The sequence below is a fragment of the Anabrus simplex genome, chromosome 4 (assembly GCF_040414725.1).
Source record: "Anabrus simplex isolate iqAnaSimp1 chromosome 4, ASM4041472v1, whole genome shotgun sequence".
Lineage (NCBI taxonomy): Eukaryota > Metazoa > Arthropoda > Insecta > Orthoptera > Tettigoniidae > Anabrus > Anabrus simplex.
The window spans coordinates 75,032,643-75,050,820 of record NC_090268.1 but is presented as its reverse complement, the minus strand read 5'-3'; the positions used below and the strand labels follow the sequence as shown (position 1 = coordinate 75,050,820).

The 18,178-nt window shown below is 37.8% G+C and overlaps 1 protein-coding gene across 1 annotated transcript in view; it reads right to left on the bottom strand.

Moving 5' to 3' along the window:
- Positions 1-2,745: 2,745 nt before the first annotated feature.
- The window catches only part of LOC136871633 (IQ domain-containing protein K), a 79,209-nt gene continuing 63,776 nt past the window's right edge, over positions 2,746-18,178 (bottom strand). The window contains exons 5-6 of the mRNA XM_067145112.2: positions 13,984-14,113; positions 2,746-3,072 (exon numbers count right to left, since the gene is read on the bottom strand). Of these exons, the coding sequence (XP_067001213.2) occupies positions 2,770-3,072; positions 13,984-14,113 (433 nt within the window). The 3' untranslated portion in view covers positions 2,746-2,769. The remainder of the gene's footprint in view (positions 3,073-13,983; positions 14,114-18,178) is intronic.

Below are 18,178 nucleotides of genomic sequence, written 5' to 3'. Positions count from 1 at the left end.
AAGAGATTTTTTCTTGTACGTTGGCCATGTAATTCGTTGTGCTTTTTTTAAAACTTAAATGTTCTGCTTTCTATTGATGATTTTTCATTGGTGTTCCAAGTTATAATTTCACCAAGATATTTAAACTTATTCACAATTTTAATTTGTTTGGTATTGGTAAAGGTAATGGTTGGTGCTGTAACAGGGAAGGTTGGCATTATTTCTGTTTTTTCATATGAAATTTGCAATCCAACTTTTCTTGCTATGTTATCAAGTTCTTCTATTTGCAATTTAGCTTCTTCCATATCATTAGCAAGTAGTGCAAGATCATCAGCGAATGCTAAACAATTGAGTCTTATTTTTCTGCCAATCTTGATGTTAGGTTGACACATCTTATTCCATTCCCGCATGATTTTTTCCAACACACAATTAAACAATAATGGTGAGAGTCCATCTCCCTGCCGAAGTCCAGTATTAATGTCAAATGGCTTTGAGAGTTCATTTCTAAATCTGACTTTAGATTTAGTGTTCTTAAGGGTAATTCCAATAAGGCAAATAAGTTTTGGATGTAAACCAAATTCTTTTAGGATATTCAATAATGACTCACGATGGATACTATCATAAGCCTTTTTAAAATCAACAAAAGTGATAACTAACTTTTTGTTTCTAACCCTATGATGCTTCATAATCCACTTTAAACTGATAATTTGATCTGGACAACTTCTCCCTGGACGAAAGCCTCCTTGGTATTCTCCAAGTTCAAAAGGCATAGAAAAGGTAAAAAAATTGGTACTGGTATTTAATTGTCAGACTTTTTTTTTTCCTGCGCCAGGAATCTATTGTGTGTGTACAGCCACCAGGAGCAACCTTCACTTGTCAGGTGAAAACGAATCTTACTGCAAAACGACTATTCACGGTTATGGCACATTCCCCAAGGAGGGTGATAGCCAATAAAGGCAAAAAAAGAAGAATTTCTGTTTGAACACGTCGGGAAAGTTCGCAACTCCAAATTTTCTACAATTGTGCGCTCATTACAAAAATGACATCCTATATGACTTTTAGATACAAATAAATAAAATCAATTAAAATGAATGAATAATACAAAAATTGAAAAAATACTCTCCACACGGGGAGTCGAACCCACGACCATCGAATTACTAGTCCAAGCTCTTACCGCTACGCCAACAATTGCTCAGCGTTCGCACTAACATAAGTGGCTTATACGGTGCGAAAGCCGTGTCAACATTATTATTTTTATTTTCTATACGCTTGGCCATCTGGAGTTTCCACTTTGCATACTTTCATTTCAAGCCAAGCCCTGCATGTTCTATAAATTTGAGTGAAATCGGTGGTGATGAGTAGGGAATGCCCCCTTGTAAGGTTAAAAATTTCAGTTCAAACAGAATAAAATCTTATACAAAAAAAAAACAAACTGAAAACAATAAAATAAATAATACCAATATAAATCAATAAAATAAATGTCAAATCAATTCCCACTGCTGTCTTTATATTGCCACACTATGAATCCTTCTACCCATGCTGAACTGTCATTGTGATTATGCTAAAGTGTGCTCCTAATTTTTTATATAAGACTTTATTCATCACTTGTTTGTTCCTTTCCATTTCTTATTGCCTGACACTGTATGAGGGCAAGTCAATAAGTATCTGCAATTTTGCTCTAATTGTCTTTAAGTTGACTCTGTGGTGTTGTGTGCTCACCAGCCACTAGATGGCACAGTTGTCTACGTCTGTGGTAGGTTTAAATGTTATCAGATCAGTACAGTTTGCGCTGTTGCGACATAAAGATAGCTTCGCCACTCTCTGTTTGCACCATGGAAAAACAGTGTTCTGTAATCCATTTTTTGTAGTCTGAGGGTGTACCAGGAGCGGAAATTCATCGAAGACTTTCAGCACATTATGGGGACAATGTTTTACCACAGCAGATGCTTCCATTCTGTGCTCTATCGTTTGCTCTCTGGTTCGAAGTGGTGAATCCATGTTTCATCTCCAGTGATGATTCATTTCAAAAATGTTTCACCTTCGTTAGCATGACGGTCCAGTAGGTGCTGACAGATTCTCACAGGATTGCACTTCTTCTCTTCATTGAGTTGTTTTGGAATCCATCTCGAACAGATTTCATGAAAGTTTAGCCTGTTATGCATGATTTCATATGCAGAACCATGGCTAACGTGCGTATAGTTTGCCACGTCATCAACAGTCACTTGTCTGTTATTCAGGATCATATCATGCACTTGTTCAGTACTGGCCTCGGTTACAGCTGCAGATGGATGCCCGGATCTTTCTTCATTCTTCACGCTCGTGCAACACCTTTTGAACTGTTCAATCCACTGGTAAAAACTTTGCTATGACAAAACATTGTCCCCATATTGTGCTGAAAGTCTTTTATGAATTTCTGCTCCTGGTACACCCTCAGACCATAAAAAACGGATTACGGAACGCTGTTCTTCCATAGTGCAAACGGAGAGTGGTGCGGCCATCTTTACGTCGCAACAGCACAAGCTGTACTGATCTGATAATGCTGAAACCTACCACAGACGTAGGCAGCAGTGCCATCTAGCGGCTGGTGAGCACACAACGTTATACAGCCAACCTAAAGACAATTAGAGCAAAATTGCAGATACTTATTGACTTGCCTACGTATATTGTAACTATTGTTGACTGTATACTGGGTATTTGACTGAACTCCAGTGATTTGTTATGAAGTTGTTTAATTTAAAAGAATTAATTAAATGGTATGCACAGCAGTTAAGATCTACACCTGATTGACAGTTAATTCTTATTCTCATCCTGATCAAGATCTGTCATTTGAATAGTCTGTTCTTCAGAGTGAAGAGTTGAATCATAATCGAAAGGAAACAAGTCCATGAGATATGGCTCGAAATATTCAGCATTAACAGTTCTTTTATCTTCCACGATATTCATGGCATTGGTCAGCAAATTGTCTGTTATATATGATGTTACTTCTTGACGCTCTTTTTCTTTTATGTTTTGAATCTTCTTTTCTTCTTCAGCCAGCCTTTCCTCCTCTTCTTTTTTCTGTCTTCTCTCTTCAGCAGCTATTTGACGCATTGCCTGAAGAGAGAAAAGAAAGTATGTGAGATCATCAAGAAGAATGGAAAGAATGTATTACATATTATATGGAGAGTCCGTAGAAAATTGTATGAAGAAAATTTTATAATCCCATTGGTGGTTTGGGCACCCCAGCTTTATTTTCAATGCGGGTGCTGTTTCAACGTTGCAGATATTTTAATTGCAGTGTGTACCATATACTTGTTTTGTGGATTACGCTAAAGCCTTTGATTAATGTTTACATGACCAATGATCAATGCTTTAAGAAACTCTAGACCAGGTGGAAAAAATATTATGAAAATCATAAATCTTTACTGGGAACTGTGCATGTTGTTAGTATGATATCAAAGCCAGTTCTAATAAGACAAGGAATGAGACAAGGCTGAATACTTTCTCCATTCCTGTTCAACCTGTCCTCTGAACAATTTTTCAAAGGAAACCCTTGGAGGTATTGAGCATGGCATGAAAGTTAATAGAGAAGCCATCAATAACATTCAGTAAGCAGATGATGCGTTACTAATGGCCAGAAGCTTGGAAGATCTTTAATGCCTTGTTGACTGAGTGTGTTATGTGAGTCAAAACTATGGGATTGATTTCAATGTCTAGAAAACCAAACAGGTTGTAAATAAGACACCTATGCCTCCAGATATTCTTACACAAACAACCAACTGAGAATTACTATGGTATTCCTATCTAGGTTATACCATGGGATCATGCGCTCAAAATCTCATGTTGGATTGAGAAAGCAACAACTGCTTTCATAAAAATGAAATGCCTACTATGCAGTCATGACCTTAGCCTAGACCTGAAAAATGTCTTCTCAACTCTCTTATGTCACTGAAACATGGACTCTTTTTGTAGCTACAGAAAGGAATATCCATAGACATTATATGGGCTTTTGGACTTATGCCATATCAAAAAAACAAAGTAAAACTCTTTATGTTTTGCAGAGAACTTTGCTCCACGTCTTAAGAAGTAATAAATAGAAAGTAATAAAATAAATGCAATGAAAGACACCAGGATAGAATAGAACAGAGCTGAATGCTCTTCTATCACATTTGTCCCTGATTCGTTTGATGTCCTCTCTGTTACTCCTCACACACACATGGTGTGTTGAACATCTTAATTGGAGCTTAATGTTGTCATCATCTCCCGCTTGGAGTGCTGTGCCAGCATACAGCGAGCCACCTGGTGACAAAGGAGCATACCACTACAGTTCCAATGGTAAAACAATCTTAAATTCAAACCCTCATTATTGTAAAAGACTCTCTTGGAACAGTCGAGATATTTTTCTGAAGATGCGGAGCAAAGTTCTGTGCGAAACGTAAAGAGTTTCACCTTGTTTTCTTGACACAGCATAAGCACAAAAGCCCGTATCATGTCTACAAGTACTGGCTGTGAAAGCCATCAATGTTAACACAGGAATATCCATGTTTTTGAAGTGTGAGTGTATAGGCAGATCTTGAAGATCTCGTGGAATGACCACATCACAGCATTCACTCAAGATTGTCTGTTGTTCAGACTATACAATCATTTCTCCTCAAGTCCTGGAGTGCCTTTCTTTCCTCACTGAGTTAAAACGTTAGGCAGAACAGCAGTTTGTGTAGTATTTTGCTGTAATGCACAAGCCTTCATGTAAACAAAATTGCAAATAAACATGTTTTACTCAGAGATTAATTTATGTGATATCATCACAATGACGTTTATGTATTAAAGAAACTTTTAAAAATAGTTTCTTTAATAGATTTAGCCAAGTCAATACAGGATCAAATAAAATACCTATTATGGTTAAGTTTATCAAGAGTGATGTTTATAACAGCTTATTTTATTGGTCATGTGATCGTAAGGTTTCCTGTGAATTGCTGTCATATATGACAAATGGACAACATAGGTACAAGTACATCATAGGCTACTCTTGGTGGGGAAATGTTGGATTATCCTAATCACTTTGTAGGCCACAGCTTTCAGTGGGGATCTCTGACTAATAACAAACAATAAAACCCGGTTTTTGTTTTAAGAAATCCCCAGGTTTAAAAAAAAATATATTTGAAGTTTCTTTTCAGTTTCAACTCAGTTAATTTCTCCGGAGAGGCCTGGTGTATGTCTTTCGAGTTGACGCGTATAACATACTATCCACTTCATTCCGTATCGATATTGTAATCAAGATAACAATTAAGTAAAAGGTTCCACCTGATAGATACTTTTTTATTATTTAGCCTTCGGATGGATGGGGTGTGTGTGTGTGTTTGTTAGTTAAGATTAAAATTATACAAATTAAAAACTATTCTAAACTAAAACATCTTTGATTTCATTTGTTGTCCCTTGCACTGGTTCATTATTAAGTTTGACAGTTTTCCGTTAATGCTCTTGCACACTTGTCTTGATGGTATAGTGTTTCTTCTTTTTCTAGACCTTTCTTACTGTCCGATGGAGAAGATTATGTAGATTGTTGGTCAAATTGTTCAGTTTTCATTTAGTTGGGTAGTTTGGAGTATGATCCCTATCCAATTATTCGTTGTACAAATTTTATTCGGAATCATGAAGTCGGGAAGTTTGGCGTACTACCCCTGTCCAATTTGTTCTTGTTCTGATGTTTGCGTGTTTGAAACCAGGACCCCTTGAACCAATGGCAAGCACGCTAACCATTTAACCATGGAGCTGAAACTCGTGTCCTCATCCCGAGGTGGTGCAGCTCTTTTCAGGCACACCCCTAATGGAGGTGAGCCGCATGTACAATTTCAACCATATACCGGCCCTCTTACCCTTTCTTAAATTTCTGGCAGTACCGGGAATCGAACCCGGGCCTCTGAGGATGGCAGCTAATAGCGCTAACCATTGTGCTACAGAGGCGGACAAGTAAACTCGTGTCCTCATCTCAAGCTCTTTTCAGGCTCAACCCTATTAAAATATGATCATATTTTTTCAGCCGGATGGTTTTCCTGACATCAACCCTATGAGGAGGGTTCTATTTCAATTAAGTTTCTTTTTCAAGTAGTTTATAAATTTATTACTCAAAATTAATTTTGGCACACTGAAGTACCTAACAATTATAAAATATAAAATAAATAATATAAATCTCCAGTAGGAACCACACGGACCCATATAGCAAGTTTTATGGGAAACGGCAACCATCTCAGCCATTGGCTGTGAGGTAGGTGATGTCACTGCGAAGACCCAAGTGCGCTATATATGTACAACGAGACATGGCACAGTACAGTACAGTACAGTACAGTAGTACACAATTTACAGGATTGAATTAGACACAAATTAAATTTGTAGTGATGCAATATGTAATCTCATAATAGAGAAATACTACATTCACTTATTTCTGTCAACTCTTAACAGTTCCAGTGGAAGGAATCTCCAAAACTATGTCAATTTTACTTAAGATGAAGCAATTCACAGACGATTCTCCTTTGCAGCATATTTTTTATCATGTGGACTTTCAGTTTTCTGTCTACATTTCTAATGTGGATAAATGTCCTGCTTCTTAGATAAAGACTAATTATTTTGTCACTGACTTGTAAACACTGAAACAAGCTGTTTAATCACATCTTTAGACTTTGAAATGGTTTCAGGTCCATAGAAATTACAGAAGATTATTTCAAAACAAGTTATTTGTGTTCAACCAATGAAGATGAGCTGCATATACCATTTTAACTGCATGCCAGCCATCTTGCTGATCTTAAATTCCTGGCAGTATTGAGAATTGAACTTGGGCCACTGAGAATGGCAGCCATTAGCGCTAACCATTACGTGATGGAGGTGGACCCTAGGGTGTCCCTTATTTTTCAAAGTTTTAATTTTGCAATGCACAGGTTATTGTTTTATTCATTTGGGCCTAAAACACCTGAAAACAATTTTTTCCTTATTTGGAACAGTGCAACCCGTGCCGACTCACGCGCAAACATGTCCATACAAGTTGCGTCACAAGAGTGGCGTGCTCTCATTGTTATTGTCACTTAGTTTTCGCTTATCGGGTAGCTAGCAAGGATTGTTTTATATTTTGAAGATGTCAGTGGAACTAAGGAGCAATTAAAAAGCATTTTCTTGGTTGGTCAAGTAATTCACCAAATAAGAGGTGCAAAATTACCATCTAATCGTCAAGTTCTCGCAGTTCTATTTTTCAACATACGTGAGGTTAAGTTGACTGTTAGTGAAAAGCGCAAATCTTGTCATTTGGGAGTGCAATATATTCTGGGAAAAGGCTAGAATACCTACCAGAGCTGTGCCTCATTGTGTTAAGAAGTTAGTGGATCTTTATCAGGTCTGGCGAGAACTGCAGAAAAATAGCAAGAAGATTCAGGATTTACATAGGCGCTGCGAAGAGAACTTTCAACTTGAATTAGATAATTTATTCGATATCGCACATGTTAATGCTCTTGAAAGAATAAAAATAGGGTGTTGACAAAAAGTTGGCTGATATTGAAGAAAGGGACAGGCTGAGAAAACTCGCAGAAGATAAGAAGAGACTAAAGCAAATGCCTTTCACGAGCTCATTGGAATCTGCAACTTTTGATACACATGAAGACGTAGAAGAACAATCCACAAGCTCTGAAGAAAGCCTGGAAGAATCTTTGCCATCCACATCTCAATCTGTAAGTTCTTTAGCTACGTCGACAAGAAGAGGAAGAAAAGATTTTATCACATCTAAATTAGTTGCAACTAAGCATCAGAGATTCTGTTTATATAATTCAGTCTGTAGTAGAAGCACTTAGTCTTAGTTCTGACAATTACCCGATCAACAAATCTTCTATTCAACGCATTTGAACACAAATGAGAAAAGACAGAGCGAGATCCATTAAATCCGATTTTCAGAATAACGTGCCCGAAGTAGTTACTGTTCATTGGGATGGAAAATTGTTACCTGCTCTGGACGAAAGAAGTGAACCGTCGGCACGGGTTAAAATTAATGTAGGAAGTTGAAATTCTGTATTTGGGTAAGCAATAGACTAATAAACACAATAACGGGGTATGCGTTTCAATAAACGAAAAAGGTTTTTTTCCCTTTTAAGGGACACCCTAGTGGACCCCTTAACATGTTATCTCCATCAAGTCATTGCGAGTATCTAGTGGAAATCTTCACTGTTCTAGGGAACCAAGTATCGGGGTAATTGATTTTGATTTATGTACCCTGCAAAATGTTTCATTGCATCAGTAGTGGTCATGGTTCATAATGTCCTCAATTGAACTGAAGAGTTCTTTATCTTTTCTGCTTCTGTGTTTAATTAGTGACCATTGGAGGTAGATTATTACTAGTGGAAAGAGCCCTTAAGGTGAATGATTGTGCAATATCCTCTGCTTTCCATTTTGCTTGTCTTTTTCTGTTCACCAAGATCTACATTTGCCTTGACATGAAAAAAAAAATTGACAATACAATTATTAATTTAATTCTGCATTACACTCTAATTTATTTTTTTCCGTGTTGGGACTTTATTACAGGATACTACATAACTCAGAATGAGGAGACTCTTAAAAGCATAATTCCTCTACCTTAAAGCTGTATTACTTTTCAACAGTGTTGTATTATGGTTCTTTTTTTTTTTTTTGTCTGTGTTCTCTGCTTCATATTTACTTTTTAACTTTATCCAATTCCTACCTTAGCTTCTCAATTTCTTGCTCTTTTGACTCAAAGGTTGATTCAGAGGCAGTCATTTTATCCAGTTTTGGTTAATTAGTGACAAACTTTCTGTGATGGGCAGTGTTCTTTTGATACTTTTTCTTTCTTATTTCTGCTCATGTTCTTTTTAAAGCTAAAATGAAAATATATAATCTGTTCACAAAAAAATTAAAATTCCATGAGTTAATTCATGAATTAAAGCAATAATTATCAAGTTTAATGCTTGCGGGGCTCAGCATATTTGTATAAATTTATTATTATTAAGTTCCTTAGGTCCTCAATTCAAAAAACCAAATTGGACAAGTTAAGGAATGATGTGGTTAGGAAAGAAGCTGGGATTGTTACATCATTGTTAGATCGGGTCAGCATGTCCATATTGAGGTGGTTTGGGCATGTAATGAGGATGGAGCCAACAAGGACAGCATGTGTTAACTTGGAAAGACATGTGACAGAAAAACGGATGGTGGGAAGACCAAGAACCCACTGGATGGACATCGTAACGATGGACATTGTAGATCGGGGAAGGACACTGGAGGACGTCATTAACAACAGAACGTATCTCAATAAGACAGAATGGAAGAGGCTCGCCAACAGTACCCGGGAAAATGGAACTGTGAAATGATGATGATGATATTTTTCCGAATTAGGCTAACTATGGACCACATAGAACTTACGGCTTCTTAGCCTTTCTTCTCTTCTCTAAACCTCTTCATTCTTTCACTTCTCTCTTTCACTTTTCATCTTTCTCTCCTCTTCGGAAATGATCCGTTCGGGCCTCCGTTTTAGTGGTTTCTCTTCAAATGATTTTAGACTGCCAACTCTTCTTCAGAACTCTCTTCTATTATGGATGATCTGTAGTGTAATTCCAACTTTTTCTGCATCCCTCTTGACCTCTTCTAGGCACTTGGAGATGGCCTTTAACCCCATGATGTATTTGAAGATCATCTTGATCAGTCGTTTGTCCGTAGAATTTCAGCCTTCATTTCCACACTTTGTCCTTGATCTTTTCAGTGTACTTGTAGAGCTCCTCATTTCTCCTGTTCTTCCAAATCCTTTCTGCGGTTCCATCATTTTTCTCAGAATTTTCCTTTCCTTCTTTTTGAGTTCTTGCAGCTCCCCTGTTTTATTTAAAATAAGGTACTCTGAAACATACAATCCTTCCGGTTTTATTACCGAGTTTTAATGTCAGATATTGCCTGTTTGTTATACCTGTTCTGTGTTAACTTGTAGGCCAGATCTAATTTTATGGCTCTTCCATTGTTTGCTCTTTTATCGAGTCTGTTGAATTGGATCTATTCACTCTGGTATTTGAACTTGTCTGTTCTTTTAATCTTGCCATATTTTACCTCCATGTATCTCTTGTTTTGGTGCTTGTACTCCATATATTCAGTTTTTCCATAAGAGACTTTAAGACCCACTTTTTCAGCAATTCCATGCAGGCTCTCCAGCATCTTTTGGGCATCTTCTCGGTGTTTGGCTAAGATGGCAAGGTCATCTGAAAAAGTTGAACACTTTATTTCTAGGTTCTGTCCTTTCTTCTCCAGGTGTATTCCACTTATTCTTTCCAATTTCATAGCTCTTTTCCAGGCTTTCATTATTTTCTCCAGTATGATTTTGAAGAGGACTGGGCATAATCCGTCTTCTTGTCTGACCCCTGTCGTTATTTCAAACAGAGCAGAACTTTACCTTTGAAGTGGTGTCTGTCAGTGTTAGTTTTATGATTTCTCTTATTTTCTTGTCAATTCCAAACTCCTCTAGGACACTAAATAAGGTTTGTCTATCAATCAAGCCATATGCTTTTTTGAAGTCAACAAAGATGATCATGGTGTTCTGGCTCCTTATCGCTCTTATTCTCAGAATGCTTTTAAGGTTGAATATCTGTTCCACGCACATTCTCCCCTTTCGGAAACCAGCTTGATATTCTCCATTGAGGTGATCGGTTTGATCTTCAGTTCTGTTCAGCAGGACTTTGGAGAGTATCTTATAGGCGATTGGAAGTAGAGAGATCCCTCTGTAGTTGTTCGGGTCTGTATGGTTACATTTCTTATGTAGCGGTTGTATGAGTGCACATTTCCAGTCATTTGGGATCTTTTCAGTTTTCTGTATGTCTTCAATAAGGCGGTGGATTCTTTCTGTAACGATTTCTCCTCTGATCAACATTTCTGCCATAACGCCATCTTCACTCGGTGCTTTTTTATCTTCCAGCTCCTTGATTATCTGCTTGATCTCATCAAGGTTTGTTGGTTTGGAATGTGGGTTATCATGAATTTGTTTCTGGGAATCTGGTCTTTCCAGAGGTTCTTTGCAGTTTAGCAGTGCTTTAAAATAGTCTGCCAAGAGCTTTGTTGATAACTATACTTACATCCGTTCACTTGAAGCAAAGACTTGGTGATTGATACCCCTGTAGCTCTTCTTTGAAGGTTTTGTTAAACTCCCTGGTGTTGTTTTTCTTAATCAATTCTTCCACCTTTTCTACCCTATTTCTGTGATATTTTTTTCTTCTCGGCTCTTATGATCTTGGATGTTGCCTTCCTTTCATTCCTGAAGTCTTCTCATTTTTCCTTGGTCTTATTGGAATTCTACCACTTCCAAGATTTTAATCTTCTTTCAAGTACTTTATCACACTTTTCATTCCATCACCTATGCTTTTGTTTTCTTGGAGGGTTTCCCAAACTTTCGGATGCTTTGATCAGGATTCTCTGATCTCTTCCCAGCTATTTTTCTCTAGCTTAGACAGGTTTTCAAGATATTTATCTTTATTCTGTTTCATTGTCTCTGTATTGATTCTGGACTTTTTGCTGGCTCTCAGTTTTGGGTCTGTCTGGCTGGAATTTTTTTTTTTTTCCATTTGTCTTACGTCGCATTGGGCTGGAATTTTATGTTGATCTCTGTGAGATAGTGGTCTGAGTCGATGTTGGTGCTCTTTCTTACTTTGGCGTTTAGAATTTCTTTTCAATTTTCAGGCTGTTATTATGACATGGTCGAACTGGAACTCCCCTAGCATCGTGTTAGGACAGACCCATGTTTCCTTCTTCCTTGCAGCGACTTTGAAACATGTGGACCTTATTTTAAGGTTGAACCATATAAAGAATGCGATAAGTCTTTCACCATTTTTATTCATTCGTCCATGTGCCAGGTAATCCCCCACAATTGTTCTGTACTTCTTTTCCCTGCCAACCTGATCAATGAAGCCACCGAGCAAGATTTTTATTCGATATTAAGGGATTTTGGAAGCTGCATCTTTGAGAGTTTCCTGAAAGTTATTGACTTTTTCTGGGTTTCTCTTATTATCTTCATCTATAGGGGCATGTGCATTGACACTTATATAGGTTTTATTACTAGACCTAAAGGAGAGGAGCGAAATCCTCTCTCATGATGAAGTGAAATTGATGATGGACTCCATTATTATTATTATTATTATTATTATTATTATTATTATTATTATTATTATTATTATTATTATTATTATTATTATTATTATTATTTATGTTGTCTTTGTGTTTATATCTCACAGCTGATTCCCTTTTAATTTTTAATTCACTTGTTTTTATGAAACGTATGAATTGTTCTTGCCAGTATTCTTAACGGGTCAAAATGGCATAGTTATTATGACTAACCGTACCGTTACTCATTACGGAAAACAAAACCAATCACGACTCATGAGTATAACAGCATAATGGTCAGTGACTTCACAACAGCACTGAACAAAGGTATAACCAAAATAACTGAAACAAATGTCATAAAACTCTCAATGTTAGCGAACAGCAACACAAAACCCACGATAACTTACAGGCTCGCTATATCTGAGAGTCCTTGCGGTGACGTCACGGCATAGCCCAGCTCAGATGGCCCTGTCAGCTATGCATCCATGAATCGCCTACCTAGTTTATTCTACTTACCTTGAGTAGGAACATCAACAGGTCTGGGTGGTAGTGATAATATCTCCTATGAGCCTGAACTGCTATCTACTTTTCTAAGTGATATAATTTTGAACTGGACATGGAGAGTATTTTGAGTATTATATTAGGTCTTATGGTATACCAAACCTTTGTCGTCTTGATGTTACTTTATGGTTTGAAATGTGGACCCTGTATGACTTGAAAAAACACTTTCACCATCTGGAACTAAGAATCATCATGAATATCAGAGGAGAACTATGTTACCAATCTTGCAATTATCAAGAAATAGTGTATTAATTGTATCTCATCGGTCATTGATTTGAATAGGACATTTAAAGTTAAAAACTTCATGATTGTTCCGTATTGAATAGGACATGTCCAAATTGTTTGTGATGAATTTTGCTCCAGTGCATGACCCAAAGGAACCCTTTTTAGGCATTATAAATTTCACTTCAAACAAACCATGAAGATAGCTAGTATAAAGCTGCAAATAAGGGATTTTTGTACTGAAGAGTGCTCACTTTAGTGACAGACTGTCTGCGGTTGTTGGTGTGAACGAGAACTCTGAAGACATCAAAAGGCATAACAATGAACCACACCGAGCTCGATAGCTGCAGTCGCTTAAGTGCGGCCAGTATGCAGTATTTGGGAGATAGTAGGTTCGAACCTCACTGTTGGCAGCCCTGAAAATGGTTTTCCGTGGTTTCCCATTTTCACACCAGGCAAATGCTGGGGCTGTACCTTAATTAAGGCCACAGCCGCTTCCTTCCCACTCCTAGCCCTTTCCTGTCCCATCATCGCCGTAAGACCTATCTGTGTCGGTGCAAAAAAAAAAAAACCCAACAACAACAACAACAACAAAAAAGAACCAAAAGGTCCATTAAACCTGTGGGAAAACCACGCCATCCCTCTGCCACAGAAACCTACCAGTCAACGTTCACAAGGGTGGAAAGAAAGTCATGTTGGGTGGCGAAACATCCCTCCCAACCAGCCAACACGAGAGAGGAAGTAAGTAGCTGCACCAAGTCAACCCCAGACAGTGAGTAGTGAAAGCTCGTGGACCTCGTCATACATATATATGCTTGTCTGTGCCTATGTAACGTGCCGTGTAAAATAAATGTTTTCTATTTAATAGTGTGCTTAGTGTAGGTATCAAGTGATCCCCACAATCCCAGCCAAGTATTCTTTCACCTGTCCATTACAGGATGTATGTTTCATGCAAAGATTGGCATAGTTGACTTTAGAAATACATACATAAACTGAAGTAAGGATGGAGAGGTTTGTAAAAAGAATGTTTACTTAGAGGCAAGTATTGGCAAATGATGATCGAGCTTGGACTGTGTCTCTATTGTTACTTTAGATAGTAGCTTATTTACTGATTAATGATTAACTTACCTTCCAAAACTGGCGCATCTCCTGTACCTCTGGTTGGCAGCGGAGAAGGAAGGATCGCACAGCTGCTTGAATGACACTAGCTGCTTCATCCCTTGTCCAGATCCATGATTTGGGGAAAATAGGTCTAGGTCTGTAAGAAAGAAGTCTCAAAATGTAGGCATACGTTTAAACCGTTCATAATCACAATGCTTCACTTGATAACTACATACAAGTATCAAAGCTGAGTTGACAAATAAAACGTATAGATTGATTTTAGAATTTCATTAATATTGTTTGATAGTAGTAAGCTAAGGAAACTGAGGTGTGAAAGTTTATCAGTTAGGAGGTCGAGGGGGGAAAATGGAAGTCATGTATTTAGCATATACTGCGGAAAATGCTTGGGAGGATATTGGAAAGAGATTAAAGACTGAAGAGGTTTGTAGAAGTAGGTTTGATCACAAATTTAATGTGAAGTCATTGGCACAGTAACTTTGAAATATGAATTTGTGAGAAGGGAGGTAAATGTCCTTTTCCCAAAATATGTGCATTCCTTCAAATGAAGTCATGGTGTAAGCATACAAGAGTACGAACTGCAAATTTGATAGGGTAGGAAATTTTTGTAAAATAATTTGTAATATATAGTGAAAATCATGTGAATTTGTTAAGATGTAAGAACATAATATTATAAGAAGGATTTATAGTTAGGGAATATGGAACATGTATATTATTATATTTTGTATAACTTGTAATTTTGCGTGAGGATTTCTACATATGGTATAGGGGTGAAGCTTGCTCAAGATTGCGTAACATGGGAAAGATACTGGGAAAGATGGTTGAAGTTGGTGGAAAGTGTTGCAACAAGTAGCTTGAAAAGCCGGGGTGCAGTTGGGACATACAAGTTGAACATTGTGATTCACCAAAGTAGAATGAACACATGATAGTGCCAATCTTACGTATTGGCTGCTCGATAGCCAATATGGACATGGAGAAAGGGTTCTGAATTTGAACGAGGTTTCTTTGACTGGTAGACGCTAGGAGATATGTCGGGGAGAGCGTGACAGCAAGTGATATTCCTTTTGAGTCCATGTTGTATTCCAATGACAAGGTTATCTTTCTTACGAAAACGGCAATATGTTCAGTCCTGGATAAGTGTTGATTCGTTATTAATCCTCAGTAGGTACTTAGTAGCCGTAGTGATGGAGAATTCACCATCATCTTCCTTCCAAGTATTGGGCCATGTGTCCCGTTACGGTCTTGCATTTCCACTCCATCTCTTCATAAGACGTCCTACAGATCTTTTTCCTGTGGGTTGGTATCAAAGAATCTCTTTTGGCAATCTACCAAGTTCCATCCTTTGTATATGACGTTTCCAGCTTTCCTGATAACTGTAGATGTAGTCAGTTATCAGTTGTACTTTCAGTTCTATTAGCATCTCTTTATTACTTTTATGGTCCCATTTTGTATACCCTGCTTTACGACGCATGAATGTCGTTTCTCGTGCTGTAATTTGAGACAAGCCTTGAGATCACCAACTTGTAATTTATTTGGAAGAGTAATTTTCACAAGTAATTTGTGAAATATCATGATGAGTGTTTTGCCCAGATTAAGTGAGAGCTTATTGATGTACAACCATCAGTGTAATTGCTGAAGAATTTACTACACTATTTCAAATTTCTGATTCAAATTGTGCCCTCCTTTGTTAGGAGCTATCAGCTAGGTTTCTGGGCTGTCTCATCTTAAAATGGTATAAATTTCAGCCAGTGCTTGAGGGAATATTGAATAATATAAGGTCAGATCATTTGAGCTTGATTGTTGCACCACATAAAACTGAAAAACCATTTTGTATGAAATTTGATAGCATCTACCAGGTGCATCAAATATACACCAGAATTTAAAATTGGTGGCTCTTGTAGCAAATGGAAATGGTTGGAGCTTTGAGAGGATGTTTGTGGGAATTGTCAGAGTAGGTGTCTTGATGTGTCACACAACACAGAATAACTGCTCGCTGCAGTACACCATGAGCGAGCAAGAGGTACACATGTCCGTTGCGCAGCACAGCACATCGCATTGCATTGCATCGCATCACATCACATCATAATTTCTTTCAACATTAAAAACATATCTGGTCTGTATTGAAAGGAGATAACATACAATAGAGGGAAATTTAATTGATCCACCTTTTTTCAATACATAATATACATACATAATAAACAACATTTTTAAAAAAGTTGTGATTATATCAACAACATATTATGTATTGAAAAAAGGTGGATCAATTAAATTTCCCTCTATTGTAGGTTATCATCATTTCTGGCGAAAGAAGTCACCAAATCTTCAGAAACTTTTAGAAGGCTCTGTGTACAGTTTGGGGACGCAACCCTTTCAAAGATCCAGGTGTATGAATGGCACAAACAATTTTTGGCAGGACTGAAAGAAGAGGAAAATGAGCTCCACCAAAGACGACCACGGACAAACATCACTGCAGACAACATTCGTGCCGTACCTGATCTTATTGAAGAAGATCAGTGTATACAGACTTCTGAAAGTGCTTCACTCATAGGAATAAGCTTTGGAAGTGTTGAAGTCATCATCAATGATGAACTCGACCTTCAGAAATTGTCTTCCTTGTGGATTCCTTGTCTCTTCACCCAGGAACAAAAATATTCCTCCGGGATATTTGTCAAAGGCATCTGAATCACTACAAGAAGGAAGGATATAATTTTTTGCATTGCATTGTGACTTCTGATGAAACTTGAATTCATCATTACCCTTACGCAGTGGTGAGAATGAGGTGCAGGTGGGCCAGTTAAGGCCAAAACATGCCTTTCTGCTGGTATTTTTTGGGACTATGCAGGCATTTTGCTTGTGGATTTCCTGCATGAACGAAGAACAGTGAATGCAGCTTATTACTGCTGTCTTTTGGTCGAGACAAAAGCTGCATATCGCAACAAATGTTGCCAGCAACCGATCCGATCCAAGATGTGCTCTTTCTGCACTACAACTCAAGGCCACACACTGCTGTTGTAACACACGAAAAGCTGGAGGAAATGCATTGGACATCTCTGGAACACCCTCCTTACAGTCCAGATTTGTCAACTTGTGACTGCCACTTGTTTGGACCACTGAAAGAAGAACTGAGAGGAAAGCGATTTCATGACAGTGCAGCAGTAGAGTACATGTGCAACTGGCTGCACACTCGTTCTTCTTCTTTTTTAGAGGGCGGCATCAGAAAGTTGCCAATTTGGTGGCAAAAATGTGTGTCAAATTTGGGAGAAAAATGTAGGAAATGAGGTACTTGTGTATTTGTTGGTGGATTCAATAACATTGTAAAAAATAATTCTGGTTTATACTTGATTCACCTAGTAAAATGAATTAGAATGTTTTCTTTAAGGAAATTATGGAGGAAACAAAGCAGGCAGTAGTGAAATGGGACAAGATGTAGGCTAAATGAGGGGTTTTGCAGAACATCCTACAGAGAATCCATTAACTTCCGTATGGTAGTCAGAGATGTGTGTGGCCTTGTATTGTCATAGTGTAAGGTTACTTGCTGTCTGTTGACCAATACAAGTTGCTTCTGGGTAATAGCTTCTTTCAGATTGTTAAATTATCCATACTACTTGCTACACAACAAAGTAGACATTCAGAAAGTGCAGCATAAGTTTTATAGGATTATAATGAATTTGAAGTAGTACAAATCATATGTAGAATACCTTGTAGAGGATAGATGTGTTCACTGCGACAGCCAGGGACCCACCTGCCATACCCCAGAATTACATTTTCTCTTATAACCTAATTTGATTTAGCACACGCCATTATTCATTGCTCAAGTACGATGTAGCATTTCCGTTGGCTGAGAGACAATGGGACGTGGTGTCATTTCCACCAGTCAAGTGAAATGCATTTCATGATCAACCAATGCACAATAAGAACACAACTAAGTGCGATCTATAATCAAACAATGTACGATACAGAACAAATTATTAATTTGTCATTAGTTGTAGCTAACAAGTGGCTATGTCAGTGTCAGCTTTTTGCCACTGTCCAACATAGAATGCTCTGCTGTTGCTGTATGGAATGCTAGAAGCCTAACAACCAATATGGGGCCCAAGCCTTGGGGTTTACGCCCCCAGATCCCCTTTGCTTGATCGCAGTCCAATGGTTTTGTCACTATATGGACCTAACCGATCCAGACCAATGGCTTTGTCACTAGCCAGAC